This window comes from Paralichthys olivaceus, chromosome 18 (genome assembly GCF_024713975.1).
Source record: "Paralichthys olivaceus isolate ysfri-2021 chromosome 18, ASM2471397v2, whole genome shotgun sequence".
Classification (NCBI taxonomy): domain Eukaryota; kingdom Metazoa; phylum Chordata; class Actinopteri; order Pleuronectiformes; family Paralichthyidae; genus Paralichthys; species Paralichthys olivaceus.
In genome coordinates, this window is record NC_091110.1 from 17,166,094 (window position 1) to 17,185,684 (window position 19,591).

The 19,591-nt window shown below is 44.0% G+C and overlaps 1 protein-coding gene across 2 annotated transcripts in view; it reads left to right on the top strand.

Moving 5' to 3' along the window:
- igsf9a (immunoglobulin superfamily, member 9a) overlaps window positions 1–19,591 on the top strand; it is a 42,546-nt gene that overhangs the window by 19,046 nt on the left and 3,909 nt on the right. For both annotated transcript variants that reach the window (XM_020103517.2, XM_069513900.1), the window contains exons 7-19: window positions 1,590–1,731; window positions 5,923–6,068; window positions 6,968–7,110; window positions 8,503–8,643; window positions 9,138–9,254; window positions 11,437–11,587; window positions 11,868–11,979; window positions 13,658–13,863; window positions 15,013–15,230; window positions 15,583–15,667; window positions 16,336–16,512; window positions 16,900–16,936; window positions 17,255–19,528. In XM_020103517.2, the coding sequence (XP_019959076.2) occupies window positions 1,590–1,731; window positions 5,923–6,068; window positions 6,968–7,110; window positions 8,503–8,643; window positions 9,138–9,254; window positions 11,437–11,587; window positions 11,868–11,979; window positions 13,658–13,863; window positions 15,013–15,230; window positions 15,583–15,667; window positions 16,336–16,512; window positions 16,900–16,936; window positions 17,255–19,528 (3,949 nt within the window). The remainder of the gene's footprint in view (window positions 1–1,589; window positions 1,732–5,922; window positions 6,069–6,967; window positions 7,111–8,502; window positions 8,644–9,137; window positions 9,255–11,436; window positions 11,588–11,867; window positions 11,980–13,657; window positions 13,864–15,012; window positions 15,231–15,582; window positions 15,668–16,335; window positions 16,513–16,899; window positions 16,937–17,254; window positions 19,529–19,591) is intronic.

A 19,591-nucleotide genomic window follows, 5' to 3' on the forward strand; every position in this document is an offset into this window, starting at 1 on the left:
CAAATGTCCCTCGTGGAAAAATATCAAAAACAAGATTAAACATTTCTATGTCTCAGTATCGATGCATCTTGAAATGTTCCCTCAAGGATGAACTCATCGAGAGTCAAAGGTCAAGGTCGCTGTTTCCAGCCTTGTGAACGCAACATCTCAGGAGCTTGAGGGAATTTGGGACAAACGTTCACCTGGAAACAAGATCAACTGATTTGATTTTGGTGAATCAAGGTCAAAGGTCAACGTCACTGTGACCTTGTGAACGTAATCTTGCAGAAACGTCTGTGGGTTGCAGTTGTCATTTAGCCTCAAAGATTCACTGATTAGATTCCAGTGGTCAAAGGTCATGGTGACCTCACATGCATCTGGAAAATAAATCATGTAGACAGAAACAGCACTGGTTGGCAGAGGCGTACAGTTGCGAGGCGGTTTTTTTAGTTTCTTCTATCCACGGTTCCTAATAGACCCATGACACATTCTCAGAGGTGTGAAGTTGCATATAAATACATGTAGAATGTAGAAACATGCTGCCGCGTGTCACTGGATAACACCGACACACCTCTGCATCATGTATTTCTGACTTCTTCCTTCACTCCTACTCGTACTCCCACTGTTTCCTCCGGAGAACTCCTCGGGAGCGCGGTGCATGGGGGGAATATTTTGGCACCTTCACTTCATTTTTAGAATCTCACCGTCTTGGTGGTCAGATTTTGGAATAAAAGATCAAATGGTGATTAAACACTGCCCTAGTGCGTGTCAGTCTAAGTCACATCATCTGAGCTTTGGCCGTGTGTTTCCACGGTCGTGCCACATGGATGGATTACTGCAGACTAATAGCTCATCTGGATGGAGTCTAACTGCCTTAAGTAACCCCTCGACCGTCGCTCACGCATAAATATCCATGGAATGTCCCAGATTAAAAACCTGATCGGTAATGACTGCTGCAGAGATCATGTGGTTATTAATACATGACACATGTGGCGTGAGGAGCCTCCTTTATTAGGGTCTTTGCAAAACGTGCACGTGTCTGTGGTCGGCACGGCAGAGGGGCGTGATAAATGTGACATCGCCGCACCGCTCTGCAGTCGCTGCATGTGAGCGATAAGCATGAGGATGACATGTGAGACTTTGACAGCACAGAATCTCAGGAATATGTTTTATTTTAACTACAGGTTTTATTTTTTTTTAATAAAATCTAACTTGCACTGTGGGTTGAATTCAAAATATCACAACACTGCAATTTCCTGTTGGTTGAAGTGATTTTACCCTGGTGACTAAAATGATTTACTCTGCTTTTCTAATGGTTTGTATAATTCTCCGCTGCTTTTATCAAACACTTTTTTTTTTACTTAAGTACAACATCTTGTCAACAAACCTGTTTTCAGCATTGCCTTTGTATTTTCCCTGTTTTACTCAAAGAGCTGCAGAATATAAATGTTGTGTATAAGATTTGTTTTTACTGTTCTTTTCATTTTTGTTCATTTTTTATGTGTTTGTTTTCTTCTTATCCTGCCTAATAATTTAAAAATACATTTAACAAACTTTAATGTCAAACTAATTACATTTTTGTTTTGTAACTTGCCTCTCTCTCTCTCTAGGTCCACCCGTCATTGTCGTCCCCCCCAAAAGCACCTCTCTCAACATGTCCCAGGATGCACTCCTCTCATGCCAGGCAGTGGCCGACCCCCCCAACATGACCTACGTGTGGCACAAAGGTGGAGAGAACGTCCATCACATAGAGTGAGTGTCACCGCTGCTCTTTGTTCTCGAGCGTTGCCTCATGAACCTTTTGATGTTTGGTGTCGGAACCTGGAGCAGGTTGAGAGAAATGTTACCTTTGTGTGTGTGTGTGTGTGTTTTTATTTACAAAGGAGCACGATAATGGTGGTTACACACCATTCAAACACAAGTTTGCACTTTTTATACGAAACATTCACCGAGAGGGGAAATAAATCAAAAGAACAGAGTTGGGACATTATCAAAGGGGAATCAGTTTGACGATCAACCAGATTAAGTGAATACAAAGATCTTAGCATGATGTAAACGCTCGATCACAACATGTTAAAGGAAGTTTTCTCCATTATCCGGATCCACTCCAAGATTTGTGGGTTTGTGGAAATCAGTCGAGTAGTTTTTACATAATCCTGCTCACAGTCAAACCAGCAGGAATAGAAACATACCTTCCTTGTTGGAATTAATAAAAATAAAACTATGAGTGAAAAAGACAAAAGAAGAATTACATTTCTATATTCAAACTTCATTTTTATTGCTCTTAAGTGTTTCCACAAGAAGCTCTACAGTTTATCGCTTCTTCTCCTTTCCATCAGAATACATCAGCGTTAATGTCACAGGAATGGAAATCTTCCTCCGGATTGTTTCCGAGCACAGTTAATCTCACAGATGTCAGTCCATGCAGCATGCCTGAGTTTTTCACTTAAAATTTGAAGGGGTTACGTTACTTGTGTGAATGTGACCCAATTCCCCAGAGTCCCTCTGGAGGTCACGTCTGAAACCTGCTCATGAAAACCCGCCTCAGTCGACCAAAGACATTCTAGAAGTGACATTTCTTAAAAGCCTCTCTGACACATGTTCACGTGCCGGTGCCCTGAACGATTTGATGACAAATGGAGAATTTTCCACTGCGGCTGAAGTGGAGTGACTGGAGCGACCTCGGGAAACTGGAGCGCTGCCCGCTTTGCTTCAGGTCTCAGCACATGCTGTTAAACTGCTCTGAATAAAACTTCTCAAACTTCCGCTGACTGACGGGCTAATGTGGAGCGTCTGTTCCGCTTCTGGTTGGAAGGCCACACGAGAAGCACAAAAGCCACACAATTTAAAGTCATTTGAGTCAAACCCATGAATTTTAAATGTTATAAAGTTCCTCAATAATTCATCAAGCTCTGAAAAACCCCAAAAAGTCCCTCTGTTCCTCAGACTGTCGCTCAATTGTCTTTTAATGTCGGATGTCACTCCTCCATGCATGTTCTCAGCTGTGAGTTTGCCAATTCATTTTTACTTTGCTCTAAAATAGCAACACTTAGCTGGCGACTGTAGATAACGCAACAGTGACGCAGACGCTCCCCTGGGAGATTCTCACCACTCGGTGTTTTTGTTATTCACGAGCGCGGAGTGGTGTGCTGCACCCCGGAGAGTGTCTAAGGTGATTCCCGCTGTGGTTGCCAACGTTTGCAGGTGTAAGTAACATAGTTAAAGCGACACAACCATAATAATCAAAATGTACAACTAGAATAGCACCTTGGTTTTATTTATGGTCCTCATAAATAATAATAAATGAAAAATAAATAAATACAATCAAGCTGCACCAAATTATACACCAGTCTTAGTCCCCTAAATCATTTTTCACCTAGAACCAAACAACCTGTTACTCCCCCGCCGGCAGTCAGACCTCGTAGTTTCACCTTTAGTGGTGCACGTACTCTCACCTGTTTGTGAGCGTGCACCCCTGCTGCCGCCATAGAATGAATTCATTCTGTGAGAAACGCTGCAGAGAAAAATGTTTTGTTTTCTTTCTGACCCATATTCTACATCCTTCTACTATTTCCTGGTAATCCAGTAATTTTTGTGTAATCCTGCTAATTTACAGATAAATATATTTATATTTTCATGCCTGTCTGATCTTGATGAATTAAATGATGACTGGTATTAATGAGTGTGTGCAATTTGGTTCAGATCCAAATAAAAATCTGTATTTAGTGGATTTAAACGGGTTTCAGGGGGTGTACAGGCTTTTGTCGGCTGTTGTACGGTAACAATACGAAACCTGTAACTTCTCCCAGTGTGTAGCTGAGATAATGTGGATCCAGTTGAGGAATCAACAGTTTCTGTGTATCCTCGCTAATCTGTATTCAAATGAATGTGACATCAAGCTTTTTAAACGGAGGTATATGCTCCACTGAGTGCCATTCTAGTGGATTTATGATATAAACATTTCATTTCTTTTTGGCTGCACACGATATTCTAAACGGCCAGCGCTGGTGTGATGTTAGAGAATTCTAGTGCCAGAGGTGTCCGGAGCTTCCGCCCACAGTCCAGAGTCACGCGGGTCAGGTTTATTGTCGACTCTAAATTGCCCGTAGGTGTGAATGTGAGTGTGACTGGTTGTTTGTCTCGATGTGTCGGCCCTGTGATAGTCTGGCAACCTGCCCGGGGTGTATAACTCCGCCTCTCGCCCAATGTCAGCTGGGATTGGCTCCAGCACCCCTGCGACCCTCCCGAGGATAAGTGGTATAGCTAATGGATAATGGAAGTAATCAGGCCTGCGAGTGATGAGAGGAAGCTTTATTTCTCCAGGAGAGTGAGAGCTGTGCATCAGCAATATTCCTGAAATGATAAAAGGTGCATTTCCTGATGGGAAATTCAATCAGCATCAATGAGAACAGACAAACGCAGATGAAAACCTTCGTGGCAGAGGTAGAAATACATATTGCTACGACCAACACTACCAGAAATAAAGTAAAAAAATATCATAGATCTAGTCTCACATTGGCCAACACATTAAATCCAGTTACATCTCGGAGTAACAGCACCAGAGTAACACCTTGTTTTCTCCTGACCTCCAGTGGAAGTACTCACCTCGTTGCTGTAGCGATGTGGAAGAGAACTCATTCTACTAATTATGCTTCCTCTCTTCCTCCCTCCTCCGTCCCCCCCCCCGGTTCATGACCCCGAAATTGATCGTGGTCCGTCACCGTCAGGGGTGTTCCAATCCCTTAAATGTGTCTCAGAGGAGATGAGGGGAAGAGGGGCCTCTTCAGTCAGAACCTGGCAATTGATCGGTCTGATGATCGGTTAAACGAGCTGTTGTGGAAACAGTTTTACTTTAATAATAATCTGATGAAGGATTTCCATCGGCTCTGTTTAACCCATTGTGTCCATATCTGTATGCTTTAAGACGACGTTCGCAAATACTGATGAAATGAACGTCACCTGGGACGGGGTCAGTTGAGCAGGTGGAGCTTTTAATTTGCTTTACTTCTCTCACACAGATGATTATTCATGACGCTGACACCCACAGTCACACAATTATAGTTCCTTGATCAATTCATTGACTGCTAATGAATTGCTAATTGATTTTTATCTTGTTTAATCATGTTCCAATCACAACGACCAAAACGTTCTCCTTCCTTTCGACAGATTTTTTTTCGTATAAGTGTTAATTAGACGTATTTGGCTTTTAGACAGTTGGTTAACCTGTATTTGTTTTGTCTGCTGTGCTGAGCAGGTAGTGAACAGTGGCTTTATTAGTACTTAGTTTCCTGAGCTGCTGCTGCTGCAGATGGAAACAGGGTTTTTGATGAGAGCGCTCTGACTGAAACAGTAAATGTGCCATAAAACCGCATGAGTGAGCTCAAACAGGCTCTGTAGAGTTGCAGAGTCGCTGATAATTCTTCATGAGTTTGTCTCTGTGAGCGAGCCCCCTCACATTACTCACCGTGCTCATCACTAACACAGAAAATATTGGTAAATGGAGCTTAGCGTTCTGTCACACAGGTTCCCGCTGGTGCGGCTGCGAGGGGAAGAGATGACGTGATGGGAAATAATCCAGGTTGTTTACTGTCTGACCCACATGGTAATCAGCCCAAATGTTTGACGGGTATAAGCAGCGAGCGAAATGCTCCGGTTCTCTCTGTGCTTCTCTGTAAATGTAAGAATGTATAAAATGAGTGGGCCCTTGTCTTCCCACTCCAACTGAATTGAAATGAAATTTCCTATGCTCCATCTGCACTCTGGTGAATAACTCGCAGTAGGAAAAAAAAAAGGAAAAGAATCACTCCTCCACTGTTGATTCTCTGAGAACCTGTTTGACTCCGCTCAGATGGAAGAGCTGAATTACCTCTCGCTGATATTCTGGAGGAGCTGGTTTCTTCTTTTTTTCGCGCGCTCAAGAATTCCCTTGTGTTTTTCCGGCAGGTCTTTGAAAACGCGAGTGAAGATCATGGTGGATGGAACCCTGCTCATCTCCAGGCTCGTCCCCGAGGATTCTGGGAACTACACCTGCATGCCGAGCAACGGCCTGCTGACCCCGCCCACTGCCTCCGCCAACCTCACAGTGATGCGTAGGTTCCTGTCTGCAGGGTTTAGTTAATGTCGTGTGCGTGTGAAGCCTCAAGAGACGTCAAATATCTGTGCTTTCTCTCTTATCTCCTAAGAATTTCAACACACAGTTAATAAAGCGTTTTTTAATTAAAGATTAATTCAATAATTTTGAATAAATGTTGAATAATAAACAGGTGATTATTGATAAACATATACATTAACAATTCTTAATACATATTAACCATAAAAAGTTTCATTTGTATTTGTAACAGTCAGAAAATGCTTTGATTCGTATTTAAAACTAAACTTCTCGTTGCTACAACATAAAAAAAACTTCACGTGTGTTTTACCTCTGAATATAATGACAAATACAGATTTGAACAATTTTTCTCTTAACATGCTGGTTTCATATGAAGTCACAGATTAAACTGTTTTAAAAAATGTATTTTAAATGTCCATACAAATATAACTGAAGCATTTTGATTGATTTTGAAAACATGACTTTATCATTCAAGTTCAGCAGAGGTTAGTGCTTTGTGCTCACAGAATTAACTGAAGAATTCTATATGATAAACAAGCATTTTTTGAGTTGAACTAATCATGAATTAAATATAGGCCTGTTTACTTGTTTAAAGATGAAACCATCCTTAAAAAAAAAAAATTGGTATTTATTGTAAAAATCTGTAAATGTTGGCAATGTAGACGTTTCATCTTATTTTATTTTTTTTCCTTGTGTGTAAACCTGTAAAACCCTTGAGACACTTTCAGTCGGCTGCGGTAAATAAAAGGAGCAAAACACGAGCACGCAGGGAAGAAACGTGCTCTTAAAATGAATTTAGACGTTATGGATCAGAAGCAGTGGTGCAGGTTTGCAGTATTTATTTCAAAGTAAGTGATTTTCCTCCTTTCCTCCACCCAGACCCGGCCCGGGCTCTTCCGATGCCTGAGGAAACGTACCTTCCCACAGGTATGGATGGCGTGGTCACCTGCCCGGCGGCCGCTCAGCCTCCGCTGCTCCGTGTGGATTGGACGAAGGATGGAGAACCTCTCGATCTTTCCCTGGTAACAAAACGAATTATCTCCACGTGGATGCACGGTCACAATAACACGCAAACTCATATTCATGTCGTACCGCTCCTGTAGTCAGCAAACATCACAGGGAAGCCACGGCCTACATTCGTTTTCTTTGAGCGCCACCTTCGCTGAGTGTAGAGTCACCGCCATTAGCAGCTCATGCGAATGGTTTCCTACTCAACTGTGGAACAACTGAGCAGCAGTTTTAACACAGTGTGAACATTCACGTCGAGATGCTTCTTCCTGAGCCTTTTTTCGCTGGACATTTCCTGTGAAATATCTTTTGAGGTTTTCAGTATCAAAGTCATTTAATCAAGTATATCTTAATGGACGGGGAAGATGTGTTCAACCTTAAAAGCTTTTGAAGCAATCCCAGAGGAATCCTTACTGCCCACTTTCATCCTCGTTTTTTTTATTTTATCTTTCACTTCAATCAACTGCTCCCCTCATTTGAGGAATGGGTGGAGGAGCCATTAAGGACGAGGAGCAGGGACGGTCACATCCAGACATTGTTTTAACTAACGTCCTTTCCGTGATTTCACATCCGAAATTAATATGCACTTCTTTTTTTTTTAATTCCAAAGTAAGAGTCCAGGCTGGCAGCTTTTAAAAACCATTTCCTTTGTTTTTAGTTCCAAGCCACATTCCACCCGCCTCCTCCTCCTTCACATACTGCGCTGCCCCCCCCCCCCCCTCGACACTTTGGTCTGAGCGATGGACATGATGGTGGATGAGATGCACCGCAGGAAATGTGATAGATTCCTGTAGAGTGGGACACGGGTGTTGGAGTCAGACTGTTATTCTGCCAATTATTTCAATTTCACCCTGAATGTCACGAACGCTCATACCCACAGTCATGCTTTTCTCACAGCCTCATTCCGGGGGAAGGATAATAGCAGTTTTAACTTCATTAAACTGAGTAGATTATTTTTTTTTTTTTTTGCTCAATCAGAGCACAAGCACTTACACTGCAGCTTGATGGAGAAAAAATGACTCAGAAATTCACCTGCTTTTATTGCTTCAAATTTTCTAATCAAGAGAACAGAACAGATGATGTATTCTGGATACCATGTTGAAAAAAGGCTGTGACGGCATGAACGAATAATTCATATTTTTTAAAAGAAGTTTGGAAATAATCTGCCCAGTGGGGAATCGAGTACTTAACCACTGCAGGACTGAGGCAGGCAGATATCAGAAACATTATTTCTGTAAATCCTTTAAACACAGCTGTGGCTTCGGAGTTGTTACAGCCTCCCTTGCCTTTTAGCTCTTTAAGCTTTCTGCATACTTCTAACTAAGTTTTTTAAAGCTATGCATCATTCAACAGACTATAGCTCCTTCCATCTCAAACAGTTTATGGGCATTGTGCTTTTCTTCCAGTATCCAGGTTGGACCTTGACGCCGCAGGGCTCCTTGTTCATGGCCACGGTCAACGACGACGCGGCCGGCGTGTACACGTGCACTCCGACCAACAGCTACGGCAGCATGGGTTCATCGGGGCCGACCAATGTGATTCTGCAGGTCAGTGAGCACTCTGGGTCGCCTGGGTCAGTCAGTATAGCGATGCTGCACATTTCATAACGTCATTTGAAATACATATCGTGAGGCAGCCTACATTTCCTGAGTCGTAAGCACCGGCTGTTGTTCGGTCATAGCGTGGAAGCTCAGAACCCTCTGCTGAATCTGTCTTTCTAGTTCTGCCAAACAGTCCGTCTACTCACCGCTGTGTTTTTAATTAACCACAACGGCATCTGTCACAGTGAATTAAAAAACTTCACAAAAACGACATTTTGTTGACCTTTTCGCTCCGACGTGTGAAACCCCCCCGGCGTTAATGGAAGTCAACTTCTACTCACGACAATGGCAGCACTATTTGGGAGTTAATTGTGCAGCTAATCCTCTTGTTATTAAGATAATCTTGGCCAAAGCGGCTGTAATCCAGTCTTAAAAATCCATTGTTGGCATTGCCGCAATCTCCTTGATTAAGCTAAATTGTTTTTTTGGACCATCCATAGGACCCTCCGTCATTCAGCATCGCTCCAGAGAAGCAGTACAGACAGGAGGCTGGTCGGACCCTGCTCGTCCCCTGTCAAGGAAATGAGGACCCAACAACTAAAGTCACCTGGAGCAAGGTAAATAGCCATAGTGGCCTCAGTCTAAAAGATGGATAGAATCGTCCGGACTCAGGACGGATGCAGGTCCTTTTTAATAGGTCGTAAAATGTCTTAATTTTTAGAATGAAAGGCCTAAAGTACTAAATTGTCTTAAATTCAGTCTCAAATTGGTTTTATTTTTGTGGCAAATGTTTTGACTCTGTCATACTCAAGATGAAGAATTATTTGTGTGTTTCTGATTTAGTTAGTTTAGGACTTTTTAACTTTGCAGAACCTTTTCATGCACAAAACCTTGACACTCGAAAGGAAAGAAACGCTGAAAAAGCTTTGCCTCCTTTAGTAGATATATGAGTAAAGTGCTGAATGACATAAATATTTAACCATAAAACTAATATATATATAGGAGACTGCACAGTTTTGCCAAAAGGGCTAACATCGCCAGTGGCTGACTGACAGTTCAGCAGCAGAGCCAATCACTATAATTCCACCATTGCTGGGAGGCATTGAAGAGGCTTGATGGCCTGAGGGACAAAAGACTTCCTCAGTCTGTGGAGACAGCGACTGGCTGAACGCCTCTGCCATGTGAAGGTGCTCTGCAGAGGGCAGGGAGACTTGTCCATGATGGGCAGATGCACTTTAGCCTGCAGGAGGAGACGCCTTTAGAAATGTGCACATTCCAAAACACAGGGTCTAGAGTGGACGTGACACTGAGACATGATTATTCCCACTGCCTCGATCCACCCTCCAAGACAAGTGGAATAAAAAAAAAAACATTTTCCAAGTTTCAGTCTCGTGATGGCTGCACTTAGCTGGTGGATGGTAGTAGGCAGTCTCACGCAGGGGTTGTGTGTCATTTGTAAAAAAAAGAAAGAAGCTATGTTTATATTTCCGAAGCAGCGTCGTCCAATTTTAATTTATTCATGTATTCATCACAATAAGCGACTCTGGAGTGCTCCCATCACATCTGAAGAATTTAATCAAATCCCTCCCATCATTATGCACCTCCCCCGTGGTCTGTTTCAATCAGAAATACATTATATTACTGAAGTGATGGTAAGACTTTCACTGGGACTCCAGAGAACAAGCTCACACCCGATGGAAAATCTTCTGTGTGTGTGCCGCTGTGAATGACCATAGACAAGCCTGTGTAACACTATGACGACACTCAGACAACAGTCAGAAAACGCTCGGACTACACTGTGACAACACTGTCGCAATACCATGACAACGCCCAGTCAACACACTGACAACAGTGAATTATATGCAAACCAATATTCTGAATATATACATCTACATAATGTGACTGAAGTCACAATACTGTGCATCAGAAAGTGCTGTTGCTATGGTTTAAGACTGTTGTTTCTCTGGTTAATGTCAGAATCAGAATATATATACTGTGTGTATATATATATATATATATATATATATATATATATAGATATTGCTGCTGGGTTGGTTCAGAGGTGCATCACTCTTGAAACCTTCAATCAGAGAAACTTTGATTTTCAGCCTGGGTGTATTTTACTCTTCAGTGGGAAACACTGCCTGGGTTGCCTGTTTGGCTTGAATGTGTTCCAAACATCTTGGTTTTCATTTGGGCGTCCATGTTAACACGCCAGAGCGGCCGCATGTGGATCTCTCGCCTCGCTGCTCATCTCGGGTTTCGGCATCTCGCCTATTTTTCACATGTGAATGGACATGTTGACAGACATATTGAATTGGTATCTACAGTGATACATAAAACTGACAACTTTCACAATAGACTGTGTCTAGGATGAAGCTCTCTCTCGCTCTCTGTGCTATTTCTCTAAATGACAGTAAACAAAAACCATGTGACTGCTTTCTGGTTACAACTCCTCACTCCTCATTGACGATGGATAATTGTTATTATTGATGGCCATTATCGTAGATGAACTGAGTGTGTAATGATAGAGCTGACACGCTGGCAGACAAACACGCACAACCACACGTTTGTGAGCTGCAACAATAGAGTGAGGCAGCCGTCACGCACATACACTGGTTGATCTCTTGGGTGGTATTTATTGGTAGCTGGAGCTATTCTCAGTTAAATTATGAGTCGTGCACAGTTAGAAGAACTTTCTCAGTTATATTGTGATTTGAAAAATTATTTTCACTTTGCACACACTGTATTTTGACAGTTTTCTCCCACCTGTGGATGGTCTGTTTGTGTTTTTCTTAGGTCGACCTGACTCGCAGCATCGCTTACGCTATAGAGCCCAACGGTTCGCTCCTGCTGCAGCCTCTCACCAAGGACCACCAGGGGGCGTGGGAGTGCAGTGTCACTAACCGCGTCGCCTCGGTGAAGGCCAGCACACAAGTCTTTGTCCTAGGTGAGTGCAAACAGGAGGATTCCCATCTGCCAAAATAATAAATATGAAAGTCAGTCTGCTATTACGTGAGCCAACAATTTAAAAAAAAAAAAAAGTTTTATCATGTTGCTTTCTATGAACCCTCCTATTATACCCTGCACAGGACGGATGCCTGTGCCTCCACTCCGCCTCCGACGGATAAATGTGGCACATCTAGAGATGGCCTCTAAACTCTAGTGGTATCAGGTAGTTGAAGTGCTGGCTGATTTCCATCAACTCCTCTCCATTTGCTCCATTACAGGCACCAGTCCCCATCCGGCTGCCTCTCTGTCCGTCTCTCCAGGGGTGAAGCAGGCCAACGTATCCTGGGAGGCAGGCTTTGATGGAGGATCAGCACAGACATTCTCAGTTTGGTGGGTGTGAAGCCTCCTACTTTCTTCTCGTGCTGTAACCATGGCAGCCATCGACAACGCTGGTATTGCAACTATTGATCTCCGGGATGAGGAATTCATTTATCTGTTATCGCTTCTTGGCAGCTACAATAAAAAAAAAAAATAAATAAAAGACACACTGCTGCAGAGCATAGCTTTGTTATGCAGTGGCCATGCTAGCTGCAGTAAGAGTTAACTGACTGAACCGAACACAAGGCTGGTGTTTCTTGTAAATCAAGGCTTTTATATTGGCTTAGAAAGCAAGAACACAGTGTCTTAGATGTGCATGTGCTAAATTTAAAGAGAACGATGGATACAAAGAAAGTAAAGCCGCAGCCAATTGGATAGAAACCAACCAGAACCATATTGCACGGACTGATTTTCTCCTTTTAAAACAAAAAAAACATCCCTGTATCACACTTATAAAGCATGGACACAATGCATTCAAAAACAGGTGGCTTTAGTTAAATGTGTTAAAAGTTTAACTAATCTAATAAAAAACATAAGTAGATTGTTGTGTTTTTCTTTGAAATCAGAGAAAGCAAGTGAAGGTATCCAGAAAAGTTCTCCTAATGCTCATCTTAATCACACTGTAACCTGGGAGCGTACATCAGATGAATATGAGATGAGCTATCTTAATCCCCAAGAGGGAAGTGGGTCATCGCCGCAGCATCAAGCAGCATAGAAATAAAAAGAAATTACATTGAAAGAGTAAAAATAGATCAACCAATCAGTGTCAACAAGCTTCTAAAGTGTCTGACAGCCACAGATTATGAGGTAGATACACAATCAACACTTTTGTTTCTTTGCCGTATAGAGTGAGAACTTTGACAGGGCGGAGAGGGAATGTTTTCCCATTGGCAAGTCAACTGCAGCTGTCTCAGAGTTTCTAATGAAGGATAATAATGATGGCAGACAGGTTTTTACAGTTGTGAAAGCTCAAAGGACAAATAGTCTCATGGCATACTTGAACTAGAAGGGAAACAACTAGAGCGCAAGGCCCTACAGTCTCCTTATGAAACCACATTAAAGTTCAAAATAAAAATCCTGCATCTGCCTCATGAGCCGGATCTCTACCAAATATAATGGGTTTCTACTGAGTTTCATGTTAATCTGTCTGGTGGCTTGTGTGCAATCCTGCCAACCATCAGTCAGATAAATTGAATGCAGACACAGATGGAAATATTAAGTCCTTGACAGAATGAATTATTATATTAGAATCATTTAAATTACACCTGTTCAAGGAAAATACCTCACAACAATGTCAGCGTGAGTAATATATTTTATTCCTTTCTATTTGATCATAAAAGAATACATCACTTCTGAACAGCCGTATTCTTTGAAAACCAAGAAAAGCATTCTTTGACATTAATGGATGAAGAAATGTTCTGTATAAATTGATGTGCAGAATGTCAGCTATGGTGAAAACCTAAACATGTGAGATACATACATTCATCTATATATATGAGAGTGCAGGCTGTCTCTGCAGTAGCAGGGATATGTCAGAGCTGTCTTTGCCACAAAATCTGGAGTTGATGATGAGCATGAATGATTAATGAAACCTACTTTTCTGTCATGTTTCATAAAACCAGACTCCCAGAATTCCCCGCCGCTTTTTTGTTCTCACTACTTATCTCTCGGTCTTTCCCGCTTTCTGCAGGGTTAAGAAGATTTCAGCAAACAGCGATGATGATGATGATGATCATGGGAAGCAGGCGTGGTTCTCCATGGCCGTGCCCCCGTCCTCCGGCGCCAGGCTGCAGGTGACTGGACTGTCTCCCGCCACTGATTACCAGTTCAGCATCCTGTCACACAATAAAATTGGCACGGGGCCCTTCAGCGAGATCGCGACCACGCGGACTTTAGGTTGGTGACATCCCCAATTTCATCTAAAAAGTATTTTACCAAATACTGTGCTTCTCCTCGGGCTTTTTTGTTAGTAATGAACAAAGTACGAAACATTCAGCTCGCAGGCTTTTCATATTTTAGTCGTCTCTCTTTTCAGCTCAATGACAGATGTTGCCAGAAGCAGATTATATGAGCTGTGGTTAATGAAATTTATTTCCATGAGTAACTTGCCTAAAGGCCAAAATTAAACTTGGCTGTTTATTAAATATGCAAGCTAAAAGCCACGGTTTGTACCCAACCGCAGATGAAGGAACCGCTCTTTAACACTTCTCTCCGATCGCAGCTGCCTCAAGGACCAAACTTAACTTTACCCTACTTCTTCTCTCGGCCACGTGCAACTCCTCGAACACGAACCTCCGGCTGCACGGACGTCCATGTTTGTCTGTCAGTCAAAATGAATTCTCAAATAAATTTACAAAGAAGTTGGGTGCAGGCGTTTGTGTCCCCTCTCAGGGAGAATAGACATAACTTTGATCCATCAAGCGGCATCTGCTAAAGGTCAGGGTGTTAGCATTGTCAGAGCATGTTAGCATTTGCCTCGAACCACCTCTGTGCCTAAGTGCAGCCTCACAAAGCTGCGAGCGAGGCTGTTGACTCCATTTACGCTCAGCATTAAAGTCCATTTCCTTTCCAGGTCTTATCTAGATCTGATTTTGACCTGATTAAATCCTGGTGTTAATACATGATCGGCCTGTGCAACAAAATTTTTTATCTCCCTTTTGTTTGCACGGGTCTAAAAACGTAGAGTATCACGTCAATTCTAGTCAATGAAATCTCCCAAATAACATTTTTTAAATAATCAGCCGTCATCAATTCTTTAAGCTCAAAGTAGTTTGTGATTAAAATGTTGCAGCAGGAAGCTCATGAAATACAGTCAAAGTTACGTCACAACGTGTCGGCCTTAGTTCGAACAGAACAAACTGAACAGTGAACTGATAATTACAGGTTTGTTGGACTCGAACATCGACCCCAGTCCTTCCCCCTCACAGCCTCAAGGTTGAACATCTGGGACAGTAGCAATTTCCAACGCTGTGGTTAAATCTTTCCGCCAGACCGGATGCGGCTGATCAGCTGATCACGTCTTTTCTCATCCCCCCCATGTGACAGATCCTCTGCCAAGGAGAAGTAAACTAAAGCCTCCCGCGTTGCTGTCAGCTGATCAGGGCTCAGCAGGTGTCGTTCTGCAATGGTCCCTTCCTGAAGAGCAGCACCCCCCCATCACAGGCTTTGTTCTCCAGTCCCGTGCCCAGCAAGGCGACTGGTTTAATCTGGTCGAGGACATCGGTGCCAACAGTAGCGAGATAGTAGTTCCGGGTCTGCACAAGGTAACAAGCCCCTCTGCTCTGCTCCCTCGGAGACTAATCAGTCCACGGTGCTCGTTGAATGCCTTAGAGATTTTTATCTGGGATATACCTCCGTGTAGACTCTCAGTCTCATGCACTCGACGTGGCAGTTATCACTTTTCTGTTGTCTTTCAATCTGCGTGTGCTGCCGTTTCTGCTTTCCACCCCTTTCATCCTCCTTTTTCTCTCCTATATAGGCCTACTTGAATTCAAATGAACTTCATTAGCATTGCAGGCACAGTCCCGTGTTGACAAAGTGTGGTTTCATCCTCTGTCCTCCCCACTCTCTCTCTCTCTGTGTGTGTGTGTGTGTGTGTGTGTTTGCTGGCCTCAGGATTGTGTGTACGAGCTGCGGCTGCTATCTCGTCGCGGGGAGTTGCTGAGCGAGCCCAGTCCATCAGTCAATGTCTCCACCATGGGTAGGTGTTCCAGAGCAACCTTGCCCCCTTTCGTATTCCCGCCCCACTCTCTGTTTCAACCCGTCCCCTCCTCTCTCATCCTCCTTCTTTTAACTCTTTTTCTCTCTTTCTTTATTTCTCCTCATCCCACTGTTCCCAGTGTTGGATCTAAATTAGAGCAGGGCCCCAGGGAACGCCGTCCATCAGGAGGCTGGATGATAGAAATAGCTCCACTAATAACTTTTCAAAAGCGTTAGTGATGGAATTGATACTCGTCCTTTCTGATTCTATAGAGAATGTGACTCGAGTGTGAATCAGATGTGGTACAAAGTCGTCAAACAGAGAAAGTGGCATGAAATATGCATGTAATGAAGGTCAGGCGGTAAATGATCAGATAATTGTACAACTTGATGAACAAAGCTTTGTTTCTCTCTGATGAAAAATTATGCTAAAATAAATCTATATAATATTTATTGAGAAGAAAAAAAGGGATGAATAAAATAAGTGTTTTTCTAGCTTCATTTTGTTGTTTTCAATTTTTTCTTGTTATTGCTCTTAAGTGTGTGAAAAGAAACTTTTCCTTTCACTAAATTATTTCTGGTTTTTTATGGTCATAGCTGACTCTACACTTAGCTCACTGCTTATTTTCCTTTCCACTGAATTACATCACTGATGAAATGATGTCACAGCGATGGAGATCTACCCCGGCACATCCCGACTCCTGGAGTTCGTCCCGGAGCCATTACTGGCTGGCGTGTTGGGCGGGGTCGGCTTCATGTGCTTGGCACTGGTCTTGCTGCTGGGGTCCGCCTGTGTCATCAGCCACAGGAGAAACCAGCGCCGCAGAAAGAAGAAGAAGAGAGATGGTAAAGTGCCCCTCGCTCCTGAGACTTAGCAGACACTCACTTTGATGAACTGCATCATGAATATCATCATTTATTCAATAAAATATTGAAGGCACTTTCAATCCATTATATAAATCATACCCCTCTGCATGGATTTGGCGCTCCTCTTGTCTCCTGCTCGTCCATTCCGTTGTAAAAGTTATTGATGTCATTTACATTACTTGCTAATTAGGGTAATTCCTCATTAGTGGCTGATAAATGTAAGTGTAATTAACTTTTTGGACAAGCCCGGGTGCCTCAGGCCCTTTAATGGGCTCTTATTGGGGTTGATTATGTTTTTACTTCTTGGTCAGTGTGGTTGTATCCTAATGAGTCAGATACCATCTTGCCACTCTCCCTCCCTTTCAGAGCCCCCTCCAGCCATCTATAAATGCTCCCCATCGATGTAAGTACCCTTTCATCATTTCATGATAAAACCTCCCATTGACCTTTCCCTCTGCTTTCCACACAAGACTAAAAAAATGCTGAAAATGCCAGCGACTCGCTCGTTTCCTCTTTCACATCTTTTTCTTTCTCATTTCCATGTATTGCTTTTGCTGCTGCTGTTTCGATCTCGCTCAGTCGACACGTCTCCGGCCCCCTCCTTCACTCTCACTCAAATCTTATTTTCTCTGCTTCTGTTTCTCTTCCTCTTACACCTCCAATTTTTCTTTACAATTCTCCTCTGTCACCCCCTCCCTCCCCCTCTTTCTTTCTCTCACAGAAAGACTCCAGGCACCGGTAGTCCAGACAGTGTGTTGAAGAAAAGCCTTCTTCCAGCCAGCAGCCTCTATCCCACTACTTCCCCTACCACCTCCTCCTCCTCCTCCTCGCAGACAGACTGTCTCTCCTCCGGCGCTGAGAATCCTAATCGGCGGAAGCATCTCCCTTCGTACCCCGGCAGGGGTCGACTCACCAGGACAACTTCCTCCCCAATTTCTCCTTCGATTGAGTTGATCTCTAGGGGTCCAGATGGACGCTTCACACTTCCAGCTTATGACCCTGACACATTAAGTGTTCACAGCAGGAAAAGTTTAAGGTATCACCAGGGTACCAGAGTCCGAAGGTCTGTGTCACTCCACTCAGGAGGGGAAGACAGGAAAGACCGACCTTTTGTGCTTTCTGTTGATCTCCCTCCTCTCAAACCAGCGGAGGCCACCACCCAAATCTGTGGCATGGTCCAGCACCTCCCCCACCATAATGGTTATATCTTAAATCAGAAGGCAAGCTACAATGGCTTCCCCGACATTAGCAGCCTGTGCTCGAACAGTAGTTTGGCCACAATTACTCAACAAGACCGAGGAATAACTCCCACCTTTCCAGTGCTCCCACATATCCGATCGGGCCTGGGTCAGCCGTCCACAACAGCCAGCGCCCTGGTGCTGCAAATGGAGCACGAGCGGGAGCGAGGGAACCTGAGTCGTTGCCTGAAACTGGCTCAGGAGAGGGAGGAGCTGGAGAGGGAGCTCAAGAGGTACACGCTAGACAGAGGCTCGATGAGGGACATGAAGAGGGAGCAGTCAGACTGGGAGATAGGAGAGGCTGGTGATGATGAGTTTGTATGGGAGTATAAGAGCAGCACGTTGCCACACAGATACCCCCAGGGCAGCAGAAAGAGCTGCGGTTTATCCGTCAGTCCTTTATCTTCATCCTCTGTCCACTGGGAAGCCTGTCCACTTGTCTCTCCTCTCCTCGGCACATCTTCTCCTGTGATTCCCTCTTGTTTTAAGTCTGAAAACTACCAATTCCCTCCATCATTCACCGATCAGACTCCCCTCCAGTCTGCGGAGGCAGGCAGTTTTTCAAGAGCCACATTAACTCTCCCACATCTCCCTGCAAAGCACCAGAGACATGAAAGAGTAGAGGCAGCACCACAGGGCTATGATAATTCACCACAATCCACAGTCTTAGAAATGCAAACAAATGATTCACGCTCTAAGGCACAGAGACAGAACAGTCTCAGTCATGGCAGTCGTTCAATGTCTTCCTACCATAGCAATAAATATACAGAAAGCTCAGATTCAACTATCGATGCAGTGTCTGTAAAAGCAGGGGCCTTGTTCCACAGGCCCGCAGGTGGTGATGCATGCGCCGAGATGAGCGTGGATGAGCCAGAGTTGGACGTATGTGTGATCCGGCCGACAAAGCCGATGCTGCACCACAGAATCGCCTCTCATGTGCAACACGGGCGTTCGCTGACTCACAGAGGCCAGTATGAAGACACGAGGAGGAGCACAAGCTTCAACTGCCATAGTCCTGCCTCTGTGGACCGTAGCGTAACTTCTCCACAACCCCCAGGAACACAACTCTGGAGATCTGGGACCAAAGGCTCTAAAGTCTGGGACTCTAAGCAGCGAAGTCGGAGCCTGGACTCAAGAAGACGGAACGAGAGCAATTTCCCAACCCCTGATGTGTGGATAGATTCACTAAGCCAAGAGAACTGTTCTGTTGCATCTTCCTGTCATGCAGACACTCTATTCTGGGAACCACAGAGTTTTCCTACCAGGAAGTCTCCTGTAAATTCTCCTTCTGCTACCCAAGATGCCTCCTGTTCACCTCCTGCCGTCAACACTTTATCCGCGGGCAGAAGTCCAGAGAGCCTTATTCCAAATCCTGACACGCCTCGCCTTTATGAGCCAAGACCAGAGGACTCCATCCTTCCAAATGCTGCCAAATGGCCAATCACCTACCACCAGGAGGTCATGAATGATGCAGAAGTTTACTCAAATGCCACAAGGGAAGCATCCAGATTCTTACCCCCCAACAACAATGACCAAGAGGCACTGGATGTGGAGGCAGGAGGCTACGAGGGAGTGCTAGAGTCCGGGAGCAACTACAGCAGTTATGCCAGCAGCGGCCGAGGCAGCATGGAGCCGGCTAACGGACGCCTGTCTTTGTGCCACCTTTCCCCAACACTCACCAGCTCACCCGAGTATGTGGAGGAGAGCCAGGGCAACACAGAGGACAAGCACAGTCACCAAATGGAACCAGGCCAAAGGTATTAAGGACATAATGAATATGAGAAATTATGTTTCATAGAAGAAAATGTGGAGGCTTGCAT